General features: G+C 44.4%; 1 protein-coding gene across 1 annotated transcript in view; it reads left to right on the top strand.

Annotated features, from left to right (window-relative positions):
* Positions 1-20,394, top strand: part of CLTRN (collectrin, amino acid transport regulator) — a 34,360-nt gene that overhangs the window by 4,426 nt on the left and 9,540 nt on the right. The window contains exons 3-5 of the mRNA XM_072818015.1: positions 326-411; positions 13,609-13,722; positions 18,899-19,093. Coding sequence (XP_072674116.1) covers positions 326-411; positions 13,609-13,722; positions 18,899-19,093 — 395 coding nt within the window. The remainder of the gene's footprint in view (positions 1-325; positions 412-13,608; positions 13,723-18,898; positions 19,094-20,394) is intronic.

Genomic DNA, 20,394 nt, shown 5'->3' on the forward strand with positions numbered 1-20,394 from the left:
AGAGAGTAAGGGAGGAAGGGAGCTGACTGTAGATGTCCTGGATACGATGTCCAAATGCCCTCTCTGTTGACTGGCTCTAATACTTCAGATTGTGAAGAAGATAATGCAAGGGAAAGTACACCACACTTGGAATGATAGAATGGCCAAGAAAGCCTATCCTGAAATTACCGTGACGTGATTTATCTTGATCTCTAGTCTTCAGTGTATGAGAAAGAGAAAGGGGGGCGGGCAGGCACTGAATACCACCACTGTGGTCACAATTAGATTCCAATGGGCCATTTTTTATCCTATGCCTCTTACATTTTCTATTCTACTTCTCTTTTAGTATGTCTGGGATACAAATGAGGAATATCTTTTCAAAGCAATGGTGGCTTTCTCCATGAGAAAAGTTCCCAACAGAGAAACAACAGAGTAAGTAAACAGTAAAGAATCTTAATTGGCTATTTGCAGTATTATTTGAGACCTGCATTAATTCAAAATTCTATCTTGAAAATAATTAACCTAGTTTTTAGAAAGGATCCACATTGTAACATTTAGAAAACCTTTTGTAATTTAGCTTACCTTACAGTTTATATTATGTTCCAACAATGCTGTGTTCAATAGGCACTATGATGATAAAATTTTTTAGATGTAGTCATATGTCATAAGTTTGTTCTACATTCCTTTTATGTACATACACTTTCTCTTGTAGACAGGTAGCTAGAATTCTGCTCTCATTGTGTTAGTTTGCTAGGGCTGCTGTAACAAAATACCACACACCGGGTGGCTTAAATAACACACACCTATTTCTCCCAGTTCTGGAGGCTGCGAGGCCAGGATCAAGGTGCCGGCAAAGTAGGTTTCATTCTGAGGCTTTTTCTCTTGCCTTGCAGACGCCACTAGAACTGGGTTCTCACAAGACCTCTTCCTTGTTGAGGGGGGGTGGAAGGGTGGGAGGGACCTCTCTGGTGTCTCTTCTAATGACAATACTAATGCCACCAGGGCTCCACCCTTATGATGACATTTAACTGTAATTATCTCCTCATTGGCTGTCTCCAAATACAGTCACATGAGGGGTTAGGGCTTCAATATAGGAATTTGGGGGGAGGGGGGCAAATCAGTCCATAGCACTCCTTTTAGAAACACATATGGATAGGTTCATCCCATTGTTGGCATCCCTCACAGCACTTTGGTGATTTTCTTAGGAGTGCTAATATAACTTTATACAGTTTTACATTTTTTCTATTCTCCCAGAGGAATCCTCTCTATTTGTAATGTTTCCTTCTACCTCTATTTGTGATTCAGGTAACACGTCTGCTTTTTCTCTGTTTCTTCTCTCCTTCTTCCCCTTGAGAGGAGAAATGTTGGACCTGATTGGTGAGCTGAGAGGAGAAGCTCTCTGTGGGTTCCCCACTCTTCAGGAGCAGGCCTGCCCTCAGACAGCAGGCATTTTTCTGTGCTACTCCCTACACGAAGTACAGAGTCAGGCCCTGTGTGGGCAGGCCACGCAACTCTATGGCTGGATGTGCTATGTGTAGATGAGAACAGTTTCCATGGAGAGGTGCCACAGCATAAAGGGTGTTAAGTATCTTGCATATTATTGTAGCATATGTGATCTGTGCCCCCAGTTCAGCTCTATCTGGGACACTATAAATGGATTTATCTCCTTTCAGGATTTTTTATTTAATTAGGAAGAAAACGTTCCTCCTGATTAATAGTGCCCTCCAACCTGGCCTTTTATTTTGGTCTCCCATCTGCTCATTCTTTTGTCTTAATTCTGTAAAGATTCAGACCCTGACAAAGAGGATCACTATTTATTGGCCTCCCTCAAACTCATACACGGGCTGTGAATATAAAGAATGAAACAGAACAGTAGTATTTGGGGAAGCAAAATAAACATATGATATATGTATTTGTGTATACACACATATATATTTTAAAATAGTTCATATGTTCACATGATTCAAAAAATTAAAATAAGGAGGTATATAGTAAAACAAAATTGCGTCCAAGGTGAGCTCCATTCCTATTTTTTTCCATTCCTATTTTATAGTTTTAGAAAAAATGTATTTGTGTTTATCATATGCTATTTATTTATTTATTATTTTTTTATTGGAGTTTTATTTGCCAACATATAGCATAACACCCAGTGCTCATCCCGTCAAGTGCCCCCTCAGTGCCCGTCACCCAGTCACCCCAACCCCACTCCCACCTCCCTTTTCACTACCTCTTGTTCATTTCCCAGAGTTAGGTGTCTCTCATGTTCTGTCTCCCTCACTGATATTTCCCACTCATTTTCTCTCCTTTCCCCTTTAAACCCTTTCACTATTTTTTATATTCCCCAAATGAATGAGACCATATAATGTTTGTGTTTCTCTGATTGACTTACTTCACTCAGCATAATACCCTCCAGTTCCATCCACGTCGAAGCAAATGGTGGGTATTTGTCATTTCTAATGGCTGAGTGATATTCCATTATATACATAGACCACAGCTTCTTTATCCATTCATCTTTCGATAGACACCGAGGCTCCTTGCATGGTTTGGCTATTGTGGACATTGCTGCTATAAACATTGGGGTGCAGGTGTCCTGCCGTTTCACTGAGTCTGTATCTTTGGGGTAAATATCATATGCCTTTTAAACTGCATATTCTTACCACAACTATTTATTATAACATTATAACTTTTCTCAAAAAAATTAAGTGATTGCTTTGCAAAAAAAATGGAAAGGAAAAAAATAATTTAAAAAGCCCCCTTGTCATCTTACAATGCAACCCCCTCCCCCAAATAGTCTCTTGAGCTTCTACTCTTCTGGTCAGCAGCCTTTACACACTGCTGTTTCATCATACTATTTCTAACTATGGGTACCTGCATTAAACCTTGTAAGTTGTTATGTTAAATTGGATGTTTCCATTCTTAGGAAAAGTTAATTTAAACATGAAATAGGGCCGGCCTCGGTGGCTCATTGGTTTAGCGCTGCCTTCAGTCTGGGGTCTGAACCTGGGGACCCGGGATTGAGTCCCACATTGGGCTCCCTGCATGGGACCTGCTTTTCCCTCTGCCTGTGTCTCTGCCTCTCTCACTCTCCCTGTGTCTCTCATGAATAAATAAATAAAATCTTTAAAAAAGTAAGCATGAAACATTTTAGATGAATTTTGAGGAATTCACTCTTGAACTTTTCTTTTTAATTGGGGTATTGTATAAGTCTATGATTATCTGATCTTGTTTACTTGCAAACATGTTTCACTTCCACAAGATATATAGAAACTTGTTGCCAAAGCCCAGTGAAAAAGTCAAAAAGTGCGAAACTCCATCAGAGGTCAACAAACCTTTCTGTAAAGGCACAAGCAGTACGAGGGCCAGCAATACTGCTGTCAGGAGGCTGAGTGATGAGGGCTGCCTAATGAATAAGGATGTGTTTAGGATGCAGTTCAATGGCTGAGCCCCATTCTCCATGTGCTGCCATAAGGAAGCCTGCATCCTTACAAAAACAGGCTTCCCCTGTGGGAAAGGGCACCAAAAAATGCAAGACAAGATTGAAAACAACTTTGTAGAGACACTGCCTCTCTCTCTCCAGCATGAGGGTGGATGGAACACACTAGCAGCTTGGCAACTACCTCAGATTTTAACTCTTCTGCCCCAAAGGGTCTTTGGGTGCCAGTGAGGGACAAAATAAACCCTGGAGATAGCTGCTATGGGATGAATGGCATTCCCTGAAAATTCATATGCTCAAGTCCTAACCCCTGGTAGCTGAGAATGTGATTGTATTTGGAGATAGGTTCCTTAAAGAGATAATTCATCTAAGATGAGGTCATATAGGTGGGCTTTAACCCAATATGGTGTTCTTACAAGAAGAAGAGATGAGGACACAGATGTGCCCAGAGGAAAGCCCAGGTGTGACAGGAGAGGACAGCCATCCACAAGCCAAAGGAAGAAGCCTCAGAAGAAATCAGCCCTGACCACACCCTGATCTCAGGCTTCTGGCCTCCAGCACTGTGAGAAATTACATTTCTGTCATTCAAGCCACAGGGTCTGTAGTGTTTGCTACAGCAGCCCTAGCAGACTAGCCCAGTGGCAGATATCCATTTCCGGGATGGCTTCAGGGATCCAGATCTGGAATATTACTGTTTATTACTTATTTTTCCTCATTACTGATTTTATGAATATTGTAGAAAATCTGAAGACACCAAGATGTACAGAATTGAACAGTAAAAAGTAACTCACTAAAGACAATCAAATAAAGAGAATAATGAATAGTCTCGCTTTCATTCTGCCTTTTACCCAGTCCTTACTACAATATCTCTTACATCAAGCTTGAGCTCCTCCAGTGATACAGAGCTCAGGATCTCCCGAGGATGCTTTGGCATACTTGGCAACCAGTGGTTGGCATATCCTTGATCCAGGACACCCTTGACTGACTATGCAAGAGGATGTTTTTCCTGGAGAGAGGTCCTGGCTGTGTCCATGCAGGACAGGTGGGACAGCTGAACTGGTCTAGTCACCTTCACCCAAGCAGGCAGTGGGAGAGAGAGCTGGAGGGTCAGAGGGGCAGGGGCTGTGGGCCTGCAGAGAGGGCTGTGGTGTTTCCACTCCCTTCCCCACAGGACAGGACCGGGTGGGCATGGGTTCCAGCCCATATGCACCATGCAGCCAGGTGGGGTGCTGACAACTGCATCCGTTCTGATGAGCTGTGGCACTTGCCACACTAGCAATCATGCGCTTTGAGTGATACCTTTGCTTGTGTCCCCGTCTACCTCACGTCAGACAGAGAATCACTCACAGAGAGTGGAGCTGTCTGTAGAAGAGAGACTGGCATATTATTTCCCCGTCAGATGCTCCCCAACGTGCACGATGGTGAGCCCAGTGCCTGAGGGCATAGGTACCATGAACAGAAACAGAGCCTGCCTTGTAGCTGGAGAAGTCTAAAGGTGGAAGGCTGATTCAAGCTCCAGTGACTGGGTTGAGAGAGGAGAGCTTTGCAAGTAGTCTGCCCTGCAGTGTGTTCCTGGGACCAAGTGGAGGCTGCAGGAGGGAGATGGAGGGACCCCCTGCCTTTGGGGCTGAGAACCCACTGCAGGGAAAGGAGGAGGCGGTGACGTGAGGCTGGGAGAGCACCACTAGAGGCCTGGGAGTGGGTGAGATGGAGGGAGGTGGTGAGAGTGCATCGCCCACGTCAGGGAAGATGCAGTGTGGAGGTGCCCAGGCAGGTCCCCAGGGGCCCCACAGGTGCTCTGAATGGAGAACCTGAGGATGCCCACCACAGCAGAGGAGAGGACCCCCACAGCAGAACAGCCAGGGCGGGGGGGGGGGCGGTCCACAAAGAGCCCTGGCTAAGGATAAGGAACTTTGCTGTTTCCTTCTGTAGATGCCCACAGCCCTCTCCCCTCTTCCTTGCCATTCCTAGAGGAGCGAGAATGGAACGGGTGGGGGGAAGGAAGGGGAGACAGGCCGGGCTGGGGGGAGGAGTGAGCAGAGGGAGTAAGTAAATCAGTGGAGCACCCCGCTTAGGCCGCCACTGCTGGAGGGAGAGGAGCTGTGTGCCAGAGGCAGGAAGACAGCTTTGACCCCAGTTTCAATCCCACTGCCCTCAACTCTTTCTGAAGTCGAAGTGACTGGAAAGCTCCACCAGTTGCTGCAGATGCTGCCAAGGAGTGAAGGAGAAGGAGCTGACAGGGCAGCCCAAGGCAAAGGGGTGAGAAGCAGAAACCTCTGCGCATCGTGGTCTACTGAGGCCGGCCTGGGGAGCTGCATGGCTGTGGTTGAATGCACAGACTTGAACCTGTCCCAAAGCCTGCTGGGATCAAGGTGACAGGGAAAACCGAGCCTCACACAGCATCGCGCCCACACCGAGGAAGCCGGGCCTGGGGGCCATGATAGGAAAGTGGACCAAATGTGACAAAAACAAGACAACTCGTTTAATGTCCTTACTTAAATCTTGATATCAAGTCGTTTTCTTGAAACTACCTGGGTTTTCTTAAAAGCAGAATGGAAGATGTATGGCAAGGTTTCAATGACAGGAAATTCTGATTTCTTTAGAACAGGTTACATGAAGATTCCTTATGAATTTGAGGAAGATGGCAACTAGGTGCTTTCAAGTTATTACAATAAGGGTTAGGCCAGATTTAGTAAAATAGTTTCACAGAAATTTTTAAATGTTGAGGATAGTTTCTAGAGAAATGTAATCTAAGGTTAGACTCTAGTCTATTTCCCAAGTAAGTTGGGAAATGTACCTGCCTAGTTTGCTCAAGTGTTGGCTTTTAGGGTAATTTATCACTTTTAGCAAGAGAGGGAGAAGTCTTACTGAGGCATGACATTTTTTTTTCTGAGCTCCATGGGGTAGGACATGGAATGGATTTCTTCCGCTGCCTAATTATTCAAGGATAAGTCTTATGATCTAAAAAGGAACAACGTGCTGTTGTGTCCACAGTAAGGGGATTAATGGTCTTGTGCTTATAAAACAGCAGCCCCGCTCCTATTTAGTCCTTTGATTTCCAGAAACAAGAGCCTGATTCTTACCACCCCTTGGATGCAGTTGGGCCTCTCTGGCGCCCTTGATGAGAAATGGCAGTGGAGCAGAATTGTAGAGGATTAGTATAAATCCAGGGCTTTCCACACTTGAGGAAAGGGAGTGGACATTTTTACCTTTTCAAGGATTTGCTTGAGAAGCCATTAGGATACATACAGATATTAGTACTTTGTAAAAGAGTTGAACAAAATGATTATTGAAGCAAATTCCAATAATTCCATCAGACCCCCCTATATTTACAATCTTGAAAATGTAGGATTTCTATTTAGTTGTGCTCCTGGCATTTCAGTTTATTTACTTAATTTTTTATTTAAAAAGTTTTTATTATTTCTTTATTTTAAGATTTTATTATTTATTTGAAAGAGAGAGAACATGAACAGGGGGTGAGGAGAGGGAAAATTCCCTGCTGAGCAGGGAGCCCAATGCAGGACTCCATCCCAGGGCCCTAAGATCATGACCTGAGCCAAAGGCAGATGCTTAACTGACTGAGTCACCCAGGTGCCCCTATTTACTTAAATTTTAAATTGAAGTATAATTGACCTACCACATTACATTGGTTTCAGGTGGACAACATAAGGAAGTGATATTTGTATAGACTGCAAAATCATCACCACAAGAAGTCTAGTTAACATCTGTGACTGTATGTAATTTTAGGTTTTTTTTTCTTGTGATGAGAACTTTGAAAATTTTAAGTATTTCAGTTTACTTAGTACATCAAAACAAACTTTACAAAGACAAGTTTAGCTCAGTAACTGCTTGTTGTTTAATTTTTCATTCCAGGTAAATCTTATTTTTTTAAGATTTTATTTATTCATGAGAGACGGGGTGGGGGCAGAGACACAGGCAGAGGGAGAAGGAGGCTCCATATAGGGAGCCTGATGTGGGACTCGATCCTGGGACTTGAGGATCACCCCTTGAGCTAAAGGCGGGCACTAAACCGCTGAGCCACCCAGGCATACCTCCTGTAAATCTTAGGAGACATTCAGTGTGGTCACGTTGGGTAAAAAGACCAGGGAGAAATCACACTAGGAGTACATAATCCACGAATGGGAGGAATTTGTATCTTTTGGGTGCTAAGTAAATTAGTACTGAATTAGCCTGTACTAATGTTACTTCCTCGTGTTACTTCCATTTCAGTACCAACTTCCCTCACATTTACACTTCCTCTGGGCCCACCCCTATCTCGCTGTATTCAGGGATGCTCTGCTGCAGGAGAGCTCGGCTGTCATTGTGTTGTCTGAATAGCTGTGGTTGAGTAAACAATGATTTGGGAGAAGCAACCTCCCTCCTTTCCCCCCCTTTCCCATCTGGTCATGGCTCAATTTACTTTCTCGGCTTGTCTCTCTTGAGATATCATTTCTCCATTCCATCCATCTATCAATCCATCCATCCATTTCCCAAGGCTCACTGAGTGCCCAGACAGGCCACATGGCAGGAATACAGGGGCTCCCAATACAGCATAGACTTGGGCCTTGCTCTCATGTCCCAGGGCCCAGAAAAGGCTTGTGTTGAAGATAAACTAAGGATTTTTAATAATCACCCAGGTGACTCCACAGCTGATAAAATTAAAGAGGGTATTCTTTGCTTGGAGACAATGAAGTTCATATCAGGGCAGGGATTAGAGACCCTCCTGACAAGGACTGTGGACAAGCCACATGACATCTAGAAGCCCTTTGCCCTTCCGACTGTCCTGGGTCTGTTCTCAGGTGGGGTATGGAATGTTGTGAGCCAACTGAGGCATCTCAGGAAGTATGTCTCTACTTCTTTGGTTTTGAATCTTCTGTTGACTCAAGACACTATGACCTTGGTGTTGAAGGGTCTTGGCACTACACTCCTGCACTTCTGGGAAGGGTCATGGAATCTGGAAGCCCTTGCAGTAGGAGCGCTTTTCCTCACATCCCTAACCATACCGGCTAACCTATGCTAGTTGTGAGTACCCTTTTGTGAGTGAGTGAAACATGCTTAACATCCAGGCGCTTAAACCTCAGGCCTAACTATCGGAGTACAGTGCACACAAGAAAACAGTGCCCACCCACCCATTTCTCCCCCTTCTTCTACCTCAGTAGACACTCCCCTGATGGATCTCGTGTCAATGGCCATAGAAGAGGTAGCTCTGTACTGCCTGGGTTCTACCTCTTGTTGGTCCTCTGTTTCTCACTCCTGGGGGAGCCAAGACATCATGGTTAATTTCTCAAAGCATCATCCAGACAAGGAGGAAGCTCCAGTTCACGAGTTTCTCTGTCTTCTACAGCCTTTGCCATACAGCTGTCTCCAGAAGCAGGGTGTGCTCTCCCCTGGCCTTTCCCACAACCTCATCCTTTAGCAAGTGGGCTTACTCATGACTACTTCAACTGCCTGTATCTGAACAAAGTATAAAAGCTTCTCGACAATTCTATTTCTATGGTTGGTATTTGTTGAGCGGAAGGTTACTTCCTGTTTGCTAAAAATCCTAACATTCCTTTTACTGGAGGAGCCACCCTGTAGGAGGGATACTTAATATTCTTTAGTTGAAGACCCTCAGCAACTAAAATTATTCCCCTTTCTCGCTCATGTGACCTTGCACAAGTGATGGAAGTGGTGCTTCTTGGGCCAGGAGAACAGGGGGTGGCTCCCTGATAAATCCTTGATATGTCTGAACACGTAACAGAACAAATTTCCAAAAATTTTACATAAGTATTAAGACCACTCCTATGCTGAAGGCTATCAATATCTTGCATTTGAATGACTCTTATTTTCAAAGTACACTTGTATGTTATCTCCTTATCAATGAAGCCAGTCAAAACTATTATTAATCCATTGCCTAGTTTTATTCTTGTAGGTCATTTTACTGTACTGAGGCAGCTTTAAAACTGTTTTGCTCCTGTATTGGTGTGTGTTCAATGAGAAAAAATACATTTACGTTTACAAAAGACTTGCAGACATAACATAAAGAGATCCTGTGTACCAATGGTCCTCAACCTTGGGGGATTTCTTCCCTGCACTGCTCCCGAGGATATTTTGAACTGTCTGAGGTTCTTAGATTTTACAATTGGATGTGCTGCTGACCTGGAGCATGTAGAGGCTGGGGATGTGCTACACATCCTACAAAAGAATAGACAGCCTTCCACAAGCATGACTTCTCTAGCCTAAAATGTCAACAGTGCTCAGCTTGAGAAACTCTGCTGTAGACTCTTCACCCATTTCCCTACGGCCATTATATGAAGTGACCCTGATACATAAAAATTAAAGAACTATCATTATTTTTTTTTATTTATGATAGTCATACAGAGAGAGAGAGAGAGGCAGAGACACAGGCAGAGGGAGAAGCAGGCTCCATGCACCGGGAGCCCGACATGGGGCTCGATCCCGGGTCTCCAGGATCGCGCCCTGGGCCAAAGGCATCATTATTTCTTTTTTCAAAAAGATTTTATTTATTTACTCATGAGAGAGACAGAGAGAAGCAGAGACACAGGCAGAGGGAGAAGCAGGCTCCATGCAGGGAGCCCGATGTGGGACTCCATCCAGGGACAAAATGCCACCAGCACCCTCGTGGACACACTAGGATCTGAACCCCTTTCTAGCAACTCATGGAGCATGAAATGCCTTGGCTCAAGTCTAGCAAATGGCAGGGAGTAAACCTCAGGACACACCCTTGATTTTTAGAGGATATTTTGTATCTAACAGCAGCTGTCTACGTTGAAAATGTTGAGCTTAGTGTTTTCGGCAACAATTTGAACCTCCTAGAAATCTTTGTATCTAGGTAGATAAAATATTTTCAATCTCTTTGCGGAGGTTGAAGTTGCCGAAAGCAGAAGTTGCCACCAATGGAAACCCTGAGGAACAGAGTTGAACTGGTAGTAAAGGATGGCATAGTTCCAAGGCGATGGGGACCCAGGAAAGTACTTGGGGCACAGTGGTGTTGGTGGAATTGTATGTGTCCCTCCTCCTCCTCCCTTATTTTTCTTTATTTTATTTATTTATTTATTATTTATTATTATTATTTATTTTTGATGGTCACACACAGAGAGAGAGAGAGAGAGAGACAGAGAGAGAGGCAGAGACACAGGCAGAGGGAGAAGCGGGCTCCATGCACCGGGAGCCCGACGTGGGATTCGATCCCGGGTCTCCAGGATCGCGCCCCGGGCCAAAGGCAGGCGCTAAACCGCTGCGCCACCCAGGGATCCCCCTTATTTTTCTTTATACCTCTTTATACTTCTTTGCACCTGCTAGTGTGTCCATTTATTTACTTGTTTATCTTCTGTCTCCACCTCCTTTAGAAAGCAAGCTCCATGGGAGAAGGGACTTTGCTTTGTTTACAGCATATCCTCTGACTCTCTGCAGGGGAATGCGTGAAAAACAGCTTGACTGTTTCTGCCAGTAGAGGTCACTGTCCCTCGGAGATTCTCCACCAGTGTGCCCCCCCCCCCCCCCCCCGCAAACCCCCTCCCCGCCCCGCCCCGCCCCCTTCCTCCACCCCCCACCATCCAGCCCACCTCCCACCTCGCCCTGGCATATTTGGCAATGATTGGAGCCATAGTTGTATTTTCACCATGTGAGTATGCTGCTGGCCCCTGGGGGCTGGTGGCCAGGGATTCCGCTTAAAGCCTGCAAAGCAGGGGACAGCACCCAACAAACAACGGTTATCTGGCCCCAGATGTTGCCAGTGCCAAGGTAGAGAATTCATGGTGCAGACGAAATCCCACTACGCGTACCTTTGAAAGAAAGACAAAGACACTGTCTGATACTAAAGTTGCTTATTCTTCTTGTTAAAATAGAACAAGCACACTGTTTTCACTATGGCAACTGGGAAAATAGGGGAGAAGCAGGCCTTCCTGGTAGGTGGGGTTCCAGGGCAGGGCAGGGCAGGGCAGGGCAGGAGGAAGGCAGAGGTTTTGGCAGCAACGGTGTGTCTTGAGCGTGGGCCCTGCAGGATCAGCAGAGGCGGGTCTGGGGGCCTGGGCAGAGGCGCAGGCTGCGGTGGTGAGGGCTGGCTGGTGGTGTCGGTGCCTCGCGTAGGCGCGGGGGGCAGCAGGGTCAAAGCACGGCGGGTTTGAGTGTCAGGAGGTGGCGGCGGCGGCGGGACTCTGGCTCGGGACACAGGGGGGGCCCCGGGCTGCGGGTGTCGCGGCAGCAGGTCAGGCAGGCCCCCCAGGTGGGTGGGTGTTCCGCTAGACAGGCGGGGGCCAGGAGCAGAAGCCTCTTCTCAGAGGCCCAGGCCTGGGCACGAAGATCGGGACCACTCCGTCTCTCCAGACGGGCCTGAAGGCAGACGTCCTGGCCTCTGCATTCAGCTTGCGCCTCTTGGCGTGGGGGGCTTCAAACCAGAGCGGCCTGTGGGTCCTCTTCTTTCCTCTGCTGCGTCGGCTGGGGGCCCTGAGCGGGCTCTCCTCGGCGCGGGGGTCCGGGTGCTCCCGGTCGGCTGGAGCCCCGGAGACGCTGCCGCCTCTGCTCTCGGGAGAAGGGACGTTGACGGTCACCACGTTCCAGATGTTCAGGAGGCTCTGGGCTTTGCAGAGCCAGGGCTTGGCCCACGTCTTGCGAGGCGAATCCCGGTCGGTGAGGATCTCGAGGGGCGGCCTGCTGTGGAAGCGCCTCCAGGGCTTGGGGACCACGACGCCCTGGGCCCGGGCGCGGCCCCAGCGGGGCGGCAGGGTGGGCAGCGGCCTGCGGCGGCCCCACAGCTCGCGGTAGAAGGAGAGCACTTGGCCCTGACCCAGGCCCAGCGGGCGGTGGGCGGGCCCGGGCCCGGGCTGCGCGGCGGGGCGCGTCCAAGCGGGGCGCGGCCGCGCGTCCTTCGTGGTGCCCAGGTACGAGCTCAGGTAGCTGCCCATGACCGCGGGCCGGCGCGCTCCGGCCTCGCCTCTGCCGCGGGAAGTCGCTCCCGCAGGCGCCCCCCGCGTCCGTGTCCGCGTCCGTGTCCGCGTCCGCGTCCGCAGCCGCGAGGCGCGCAGGCCCAGGGCGACCGTTGACAGACGTCCCTCGTGGGAACCCCGCGTCACGGGTCACGGGTCCTGCGCGAGCTGGGCCAGCGCCTGGCGGGCGCGGCAACTGCCGGGGGCGCCGCGTGCTCTCGAGGCCGGGCACCCCCGCCGCCCCCCCCGCCCCAGCTCCCCACGCAGGCCCGCGGCGCCGGGCCTAGGCAGCGCGCCCAGGAGGCCTTTGGCTTCGGCCCGGACATTTGCACGGACGAAATGCACTCATTTCCGTCAGGTCCTCACAGTGGCAGAACGTGCGCACAACGGCACTCGGTTTCCTTACTGCAAAAATGCACGGAGGGCACTTGGACGCTCTTTTAAAGAAAGAGGAGCTTATGTTTACCCCTAAAGGGCACGTGCGCTTCCGTCTTCCAGGCTGCTTGCTAATGCCCCCTTGTTTTGCAATTTTGCTCTCGAGGAAATGGTGACGGCCCTTCAGGATTTATGCTTTAGCCCCAACAACGTTCATTTATGTGGACTCTCCTATAATTTTTCAAGCTTTGTGTCTTTCCTACATTCATATATAATTGTCTCCAATCTGAACACTAAGGTCATTTCTCTGCTGTCATCTCTAGTGCTAATATATGTATATAGAGTAGTGTGGCAAATCCCTTTTTTACAATTGGGAAGTAGATAACTGTAGAAACAGTGTTTAAAGGCTGCTGGTAAATTGATGATAACACTTCAGCCTGGAGGTCTCTTACTGTGCCAGCTCCAGTATTGGAGTGGAAGATGGATGGTAGTGTGGCCAACACAGCCAGCAAATACTGGACCAAAGGTGGGCAACTGATTTGTCTGGATCTGAGATGTGCAAGGCTGAATGAGACTAAAAAGAGCTTGATGAGGACAAACCAAAAGCTTCTGTGGTTCAGAAAGAGGCCCAGTTTGGGGGAAGCAGGGATGCTGTAAGCACATGATGGAGAATGATATCCTTTAACACTCTCTACTGTGTCCTTTTTCTTATTTTTTCATTTTGCTGAGTTCCTATTTAACGAATGATTCCTAAACATATGATTTTGAAACAAAGGATGGTAGAAATGACTTTATTCATAGCTAAGACACCTTTTAAGATGGTAATCACTCTGGAGTGGATGTTCCAATGGAATTAGTCATTGTTTGCTTTTAATGTATTTTTCCCATCATCTGCAGAATTTCCCACGTCCTACTTTGCAATGTAACCCAGCGGGTGTCATTCTGGTTTGTGGTTACAGATCCTTCAAAAAATCACACCCTTCCTGCTGTTGAGATAGAGTCGGCCATAAGGTAATTACCACTAAATATGTCTTCTACTGGTATATCATATCAGCTTGTTGATTAACTTGACTGTTTTCATATATTTTGAAGAATTCTCTCTCTGCCTCACAGAGATTTATTTATTAATATGTCAAAGGTTTACTTTTGTTAGTTTATATTACGGATTGGTTTGGATCAGTGGTTCTCATCCAGGGACACTTTTGCCTCCAAGGAGACATTTGGCAATATCTGGAGACATTTTTCTTGTCACGATTGAGGCAGGGATGGGGATGGGGTATTACTAGCATTGAGTAGACAGAAGTTACGGGTGCTGCTAAACATCCTACTATGCACAGGACAGCACCTCAGAACAAAGAATTATTCAACTCCAAATGTCAGTCATGCTGTGGCTGAACCCTAGTTTAAATATTAGCTACGAATGTTTAGTGCTGTCTTCTTTTGACAAGAACACCTTGAACGACATTATTGTGTTATGGTTCATCATGTGGATTCTGGAGCCCAAATGCTTAGGTTTTTAATTCTGACTTTACCTCTTGCCAACTGCTTGACTTCAGACAAGTTACTTTCTCTCTTTTTGTTTCCCTCTTATAATCTATAAAATGGGAGTAGTTATTATGGTACCTCTCTCTCAGAGTTGTTGAGAAGGTTAAATGAGTTAATAAATGTAAGGTGTTTTGAAGGACAAGTCATACCTTTAACTTTTTAAAAAAGATTATTTATTTATTTGAAAGCGAGAGAGAGCAGAGTGAGCAAGAGAGAACACAAGTCATGGGGAGGGATGGGGGAAAAGCCCCCTTCTCGCCTAGCAGGGGCCCAATCTGAGATTCGATCCCAGGACCCTGGGATCATGACCTAAGCCAAAGGCAGACACTTAACTAAGTCACTCAGGTTCCCCGTACTTTTGATTTTTATTTAAAAACCAATAAAAATAATCTTGTTTCTTGGGTCTCTAAGGATTTAGCTTCTTGAGTTAATGTACAGTCTTTGCCTTTAAAAGATACTTTTTCAAAAGCAGGGTAAAAGCGTGACTCTCATACAAATTAAAAATAAATGCCACTAAAAATTGTATTATCTTGTTAATTAATGAGGGAACTCAGTAAAATGGTAAAACCAGTTCAAAGAAGACTTCAAGGAACCATGCATCTATAGGAATCAGGGAATGGTGATGTCCATTTACAAAAAGATGCACCATTCTGTCCATCAGGTAGTGATCAATCACATTCCACCAGACACAAATCACTTGATTTTCTATGGACAAGAATCATTTACATTATGTCCATTTTCTACTACTTACAGGTTTGTGAAATAACTCAAAGGCAAATATAAGGTATAAGTTTTCCAGAAAGGTGTATTCACCAGGTAGTAATATTTTTCACCCATTTCAAATTTTACAGTTTTTCCTAAGAGTTCCTTTCCTCCTCTTCTTGTGATCATAGCAAACTTTCAAAAGTAAACTGTATTCTTGTCTTCAAAGAAGAAGGATGCAATTTGTTTTTACTTCAGTTAATGCACACTTTAGATGTGTACACTTTCCATCCCTTAAATGATTAATGTTGGGCAAAGGTAAATTGGAAGAATGAGTTCAGGAAATAAACTATTTCTGGAAAAAGACAAATGAAAAAAAGTAACTCTCCTCACAAAGCACTTACAGGTTACTGAAATACAAGTTATTCTCTTTACCAAGGAGAAATATCTATTATAAGAACTCATTAGCTCTCTGTAAAATATTAACATTTAAGATAATGGGTATATAATCAAATGCCAAAGGTTTTTGTGTGATCATCTACTTCCCTTGCTGAAGTAAAGGCTTTGAGAATATATACTAGTGGGAAATGATTTCATCTGCTTTAACAAGAAGGTTTGAACTAAATTTTTCCTGTACTTTTGCCACTAAAAAATGTTAAGACACACCACGTAGGGAATAAGAATTAGGAACACTGTATTTCACATGAAAAGGAATTTTATTCAAGCCCTCCTCATGATCTGGGAGGGCTACAAGGAAATGAAGGCACTGCAGTTAAAGCAGGCTTCTATTAAGGTGAGAGAGATGAGTGTTTGGGGTGAAGGTGGAGAGGGTGCAGGTGAATATGTTCGCAACAAAATGTCTCTGTCAAAGGTCCTAGCAGGAGAAGCTACTTAGCAGGTGAGGATGGCCGAGGGAATGAGAACTTATGTCAGGGATAGGTTTCATCAGGACTGTCTGAAAATAGAGGGAACAATACCAAGAAAGAAGGATAGCATGAAAAGCAAAGGAATGGTGACTAGAGAGCAGGTAGTAGGAATTTCAAAACTGAAGAATCTGTGGAGTTGGGCAAAATAATGCTAGTTCCACTTAATATTTGCATAACACTTTCTGCTTCATAAAGCATGTTTCTGCACATCTGTGGCATTTAATGTCAACACCAATCACTTTTGAGTAATTGTTATTATCCCTGGTTTATAAACAAGGGAATTGAGACTTAGGGAGACTAATTGATTTGCTGAGGCCACCACGCTAGAAAAATGAAAAGTGAGGATTTGAACCTAGGCATGCTGCCATCACATCCAGTGGTGTTTTTCCTCTCCCCCAGAGTGTCCACACCTATGGGATTACGTGAGGGAATGACCCACTAGTTCTCAGATGTCTGTTTTAGCTCTATTGTGAGGGCCTGGCCTTATCAGGCCAATCTTAGCTGGAAGATATCCATGGTGATTGACACCTATTAGGGATTTAAGTGGTGGTTGACGATTTATTCTGTACTGATCTAGGACTTCTAATCAGCCTGAGAGGCAAAAGAACAGCAAAATGTTCACTAACCAGGTGGATAGAATGAGAATACAGAGCAACTTCTCATATTACTCTGAGTTATACCTTAGTAGTGGGGTGGGGTTCATTATTTTGTGGAGAGGTTTGTGTTCCCAGATTATCAATGATAAGTTATGGAAAAAGGAAACATTCCATAGTTTAACAATAGCCAAACTATGGAAAGAGCCCAGATGTCCATCAACAGATGAATGGATAAATAAGATGTGTTGTGATGTGTGTATGAAAAATATATATATATATATGTATATATATATATATATATAATGGAATATCACTTAGCCATCAAAAAGAATGAAATCTTGCCCTATACAATGATGTAGATGGAACTAGAGGATATAATGATAAAAAATTGCATTGAAATTATACCCTGTTATAGAGTATCTGGCTGGGATTCTTTTTCACATTTGTGAATAATCATGCCTCGACTTAGATTTTTATTTGCTAAAAGAGGTTTTTCCTGATAACCTGGTGCTGGTCTGCAGAGATTCTTAAGCCATTACTGTCAGGTTCAAGACCTGCACACTACAGGATGTAGTTACCTGCCATATATGGCTATTGAACACTTAAAATGTAGCCTGTCCAAGATTAGATACACCTTAAGTGTAAAGCACACATCAGATTTCAAAGATTGAGTACAAAATTAAATGTGGACCAACTCAATATTGATTACAGATTGAAATTATATTTTCCTGGATATACTGGGCAAAAACAATTATTAAAATAGTTTCAGGATGCCTGACTGGCTTGGTCAGTAGACTATGTGATTCTTGATCTCAGGGTCATGAGTTCAAGCCCCATGTTGGGTGTGGAGCCTACTTAAAAAATAATTTCACGTGTTTCTTTTTACTTTTCTTAAAATGTACCTCCTAGAGAATTTGAAGTCACATATGAAGCTAATATTATATATGTATTTCTCATTGCTGCTCTAGAGGTAGATGAAGTAGCTTGTCTAGTGTGAATTCAGTAAAGGCCATACAATATCTCTAAGAAATCTCATTTAGTTTGCAAATTCCAGTTAGAAATTCACTTACTTAGTTTCAGTCAAATAAGTCTTGGCTATCAACCCCTCCTTAACTGCTGCCACCACCAAAAATGCAGACTTCCCCCAGGAAGAGTCACTCATTTACCTTGATATTTTTCTAGATTTTTGGACTCCTTAAGCACCAGTTACTTTAGTCATCTGAAACTTGCAGTTTCCTGAACAAATCTACTATACCACGTCTCCATTCCTGTGCTCACTACACACTTTGGTCTAAAGAATACCCAGGTGTCCCTCAAAACACAGCTCAAAAGTTGCTTTCTCAGGAAAGCAGCCCTGACTTCTCACTATGATGTACTTGGCCTTAGACCGTCTCCCATTATGGCCATGTGCATCCTTCTAGACTATAAGTGCTTTGGTATTTTCCTTTCACTTTGGATCTTCAGCACTTAGCACTATATCTGGTACTTAGTAAGTTTTCAGCAAATGTTTGTTAAATTAACGAAAAAAATCAAATAGACTAATTTGCAGCTGCTCTTCACTTGATGTTTTCCTTTTTATTCCTGGTTTTCTTTTCTTTTTCATCTTATATTTATCACCCACTTTTTTTTTTTAAAGATTTTATTTAGGAGAGAGAGAGAGAACAAGCAGGAGAAGCAGCAGGCAGAGGGGGAGGGAGAAGCAGGCTCCTCACTGAGCAGGGAGCCCAATGCAGGGCTCAATCCCAGGGCCCCAGGATCATGACCTGAACTGAAGGCAGATGCTTAACCAACTAAGCAACCCAACCACCCCCATCACCCACTTTTTTACATGTAATTGTACCTCTTCCGGGTGTTGGTATGTATGTAAGCCACTTTATTTTTTTCTAAGATTTTATTTACTTACTTGACAGAGACAGAGAGAGTGAGAGCATATGCAGGGGGAGCAGCAGAGTGGGAGGGAGAAACAGGCTCCCTGCTGAGCAGGGAGCCCCATGCAGGGCTTGATCCCAGAACTCTGGGATCATGACTGGAGTTGAAGGCAGAAGCTCAACCAACTGAGCCACTCAGGTGTCCCTGTAAGCCCACCTTAAATAGGGTTGTCATCTTAATCTAGATGCTACCTTTCCGGAAATAAAACATGGTGAGCAGAGCTTGATGCTCAGGATTTCTGGTTACTTCTAGGACATTCAAAACTATGGAGGGCAGTAGGGGAGCCTTTCTGTAACATCCAGCACATCCATGAAAAGAGTACCACAGCATGATTGCCCCCGTTAAACTGTCTTGTCAACCTGAGGTCTCTTGCTACAGGGATGCTCTGTTTCTAGAGATAATTATAGTCATGGAGAGATAGGTTTATACCTTCTGTTTCTAATTTTTTTCTCTCTCTCTTGTTTGTTTTTAATGATCATTATATCATAGAATGAATAGGAACCGGATCAACAATGCCTTCTTTTTGAATGACCAGTCTCTGGAATTTTTAAAAATTCCTACCACTCTTGCACCACCCACTGACCCATCTGTGCCCATCTGGATTATTATATTCGGTGTGATATTTTGCATCGTCATAGTGGCAGTCGTGTTATTGATTTTATCAGGAATCCGGGAACGTAGAAGGTAAGATACTTAAATAGAGTAATTTACAGAGGATTTTCCTATTTCCTCATGACTTGGAAAAATGTGAGGATGTTCCCAAAGCTAAAGATAATGCCTTAAATTTGAAACTTTGAAAATATTGGTGATTTTCAAAATTATCACTTAGGCTCTTTTAGAGACCTTTTAGAGTACAGTGTCTCTTACTATGACTCCTTCCATTACTATCATTTTCTTTATTCTACACCATATGAATATTTCATATCAAGAATTGATTTTAATATCTGTATCATACTTTTGTAAGTTGGATATACAAAACTAAGCAAAGTTTTTAGGTAAGCAGAGTTAATCTTTCATAGTCCTCTACCTCCAAATGATAGCAGTTCCACAGTTCTTTCCATGCACCCCCATCTTGGCTTGCCTTTTCTTGGCCCAGTGCCCTGCAGCCGCCATCTTGTCCCAGATACTCTTGGCCTTCTATACTTTCCTCCTTTCAACAATTACTTGTCCCTCTCATGCCTGTGGTATTATATGGAACCATGTTCCTCGAAGTGAACTCTGAATCAACACCTTGCATCAGAATCACCTAGAACACTTGTTTAAAATGTAGGTTCCTTTGCCCTACTGCAGACTTTCTAAATTATAATCTGTGAAGGGGATGCATTTTAATGACTATTCCAGGTTATTCTAATTCACTTGGTTTGAGAGCTTCCGATTTAGGGATTCCTACTCTCTGCGTTTATTTACCTGGATTCTGGGGCACCTACAAACTTTGCCATCTAAATTATTGAGATTACTTCAAGAGAGAATTTCAGACTGGTGGGAAAATTACGAAAGGGGTGGGACAGGAGGAGAGGAGGATAGGATTTCTCAGCATGGTGAAAGAAGGGAATAATTTTGTTTACAAGTATCTCTGATCAAGAAGGGAAGTGGAGAGAGTCCTTACTCTTCACTAGACAATTTGATTCTGCTGAAAACGTCTCATATGATACTAAGGAAGAGGAGTTCTGATAAATGGAATTACAGGGACATGCATTGGTTTTCAAAAAAGGTCAGTGCCCACACAGACATGTGGGATGAGTTTGGCCAAGTGTGGTTTCAACTAAATGTTTCTCTGGAGGTTTACCACTTTCCATATGTCTCACTCTAGTTACTAGCAGAAGGGAATCATTTTAAGTGTTGGCCTTTGTAGATTTTTTTCACAAATGGTAAGTGAAATGCTCTGAAATAAATGAGATTTGCATCTAGTCCCTAACTTAAATTCAAAGATTAAAATCAAATTGTACTTGCTTGGTTTTCTTTATGTTGGCATGTCATGCAATGCA

This window comes from Canis lupus, chromosome X, assembly GCF_048164855.1.
Source record: "Canis lupus baileyi chromosome X, mCanLup2.hap1, whole genome shotgun sequence".
NCBI classification, from domain to species: Eukaryota; Metazoa; Chordata; class Mammalia; order Carnivora; family Canidae; genus Canis; species Canis lupus.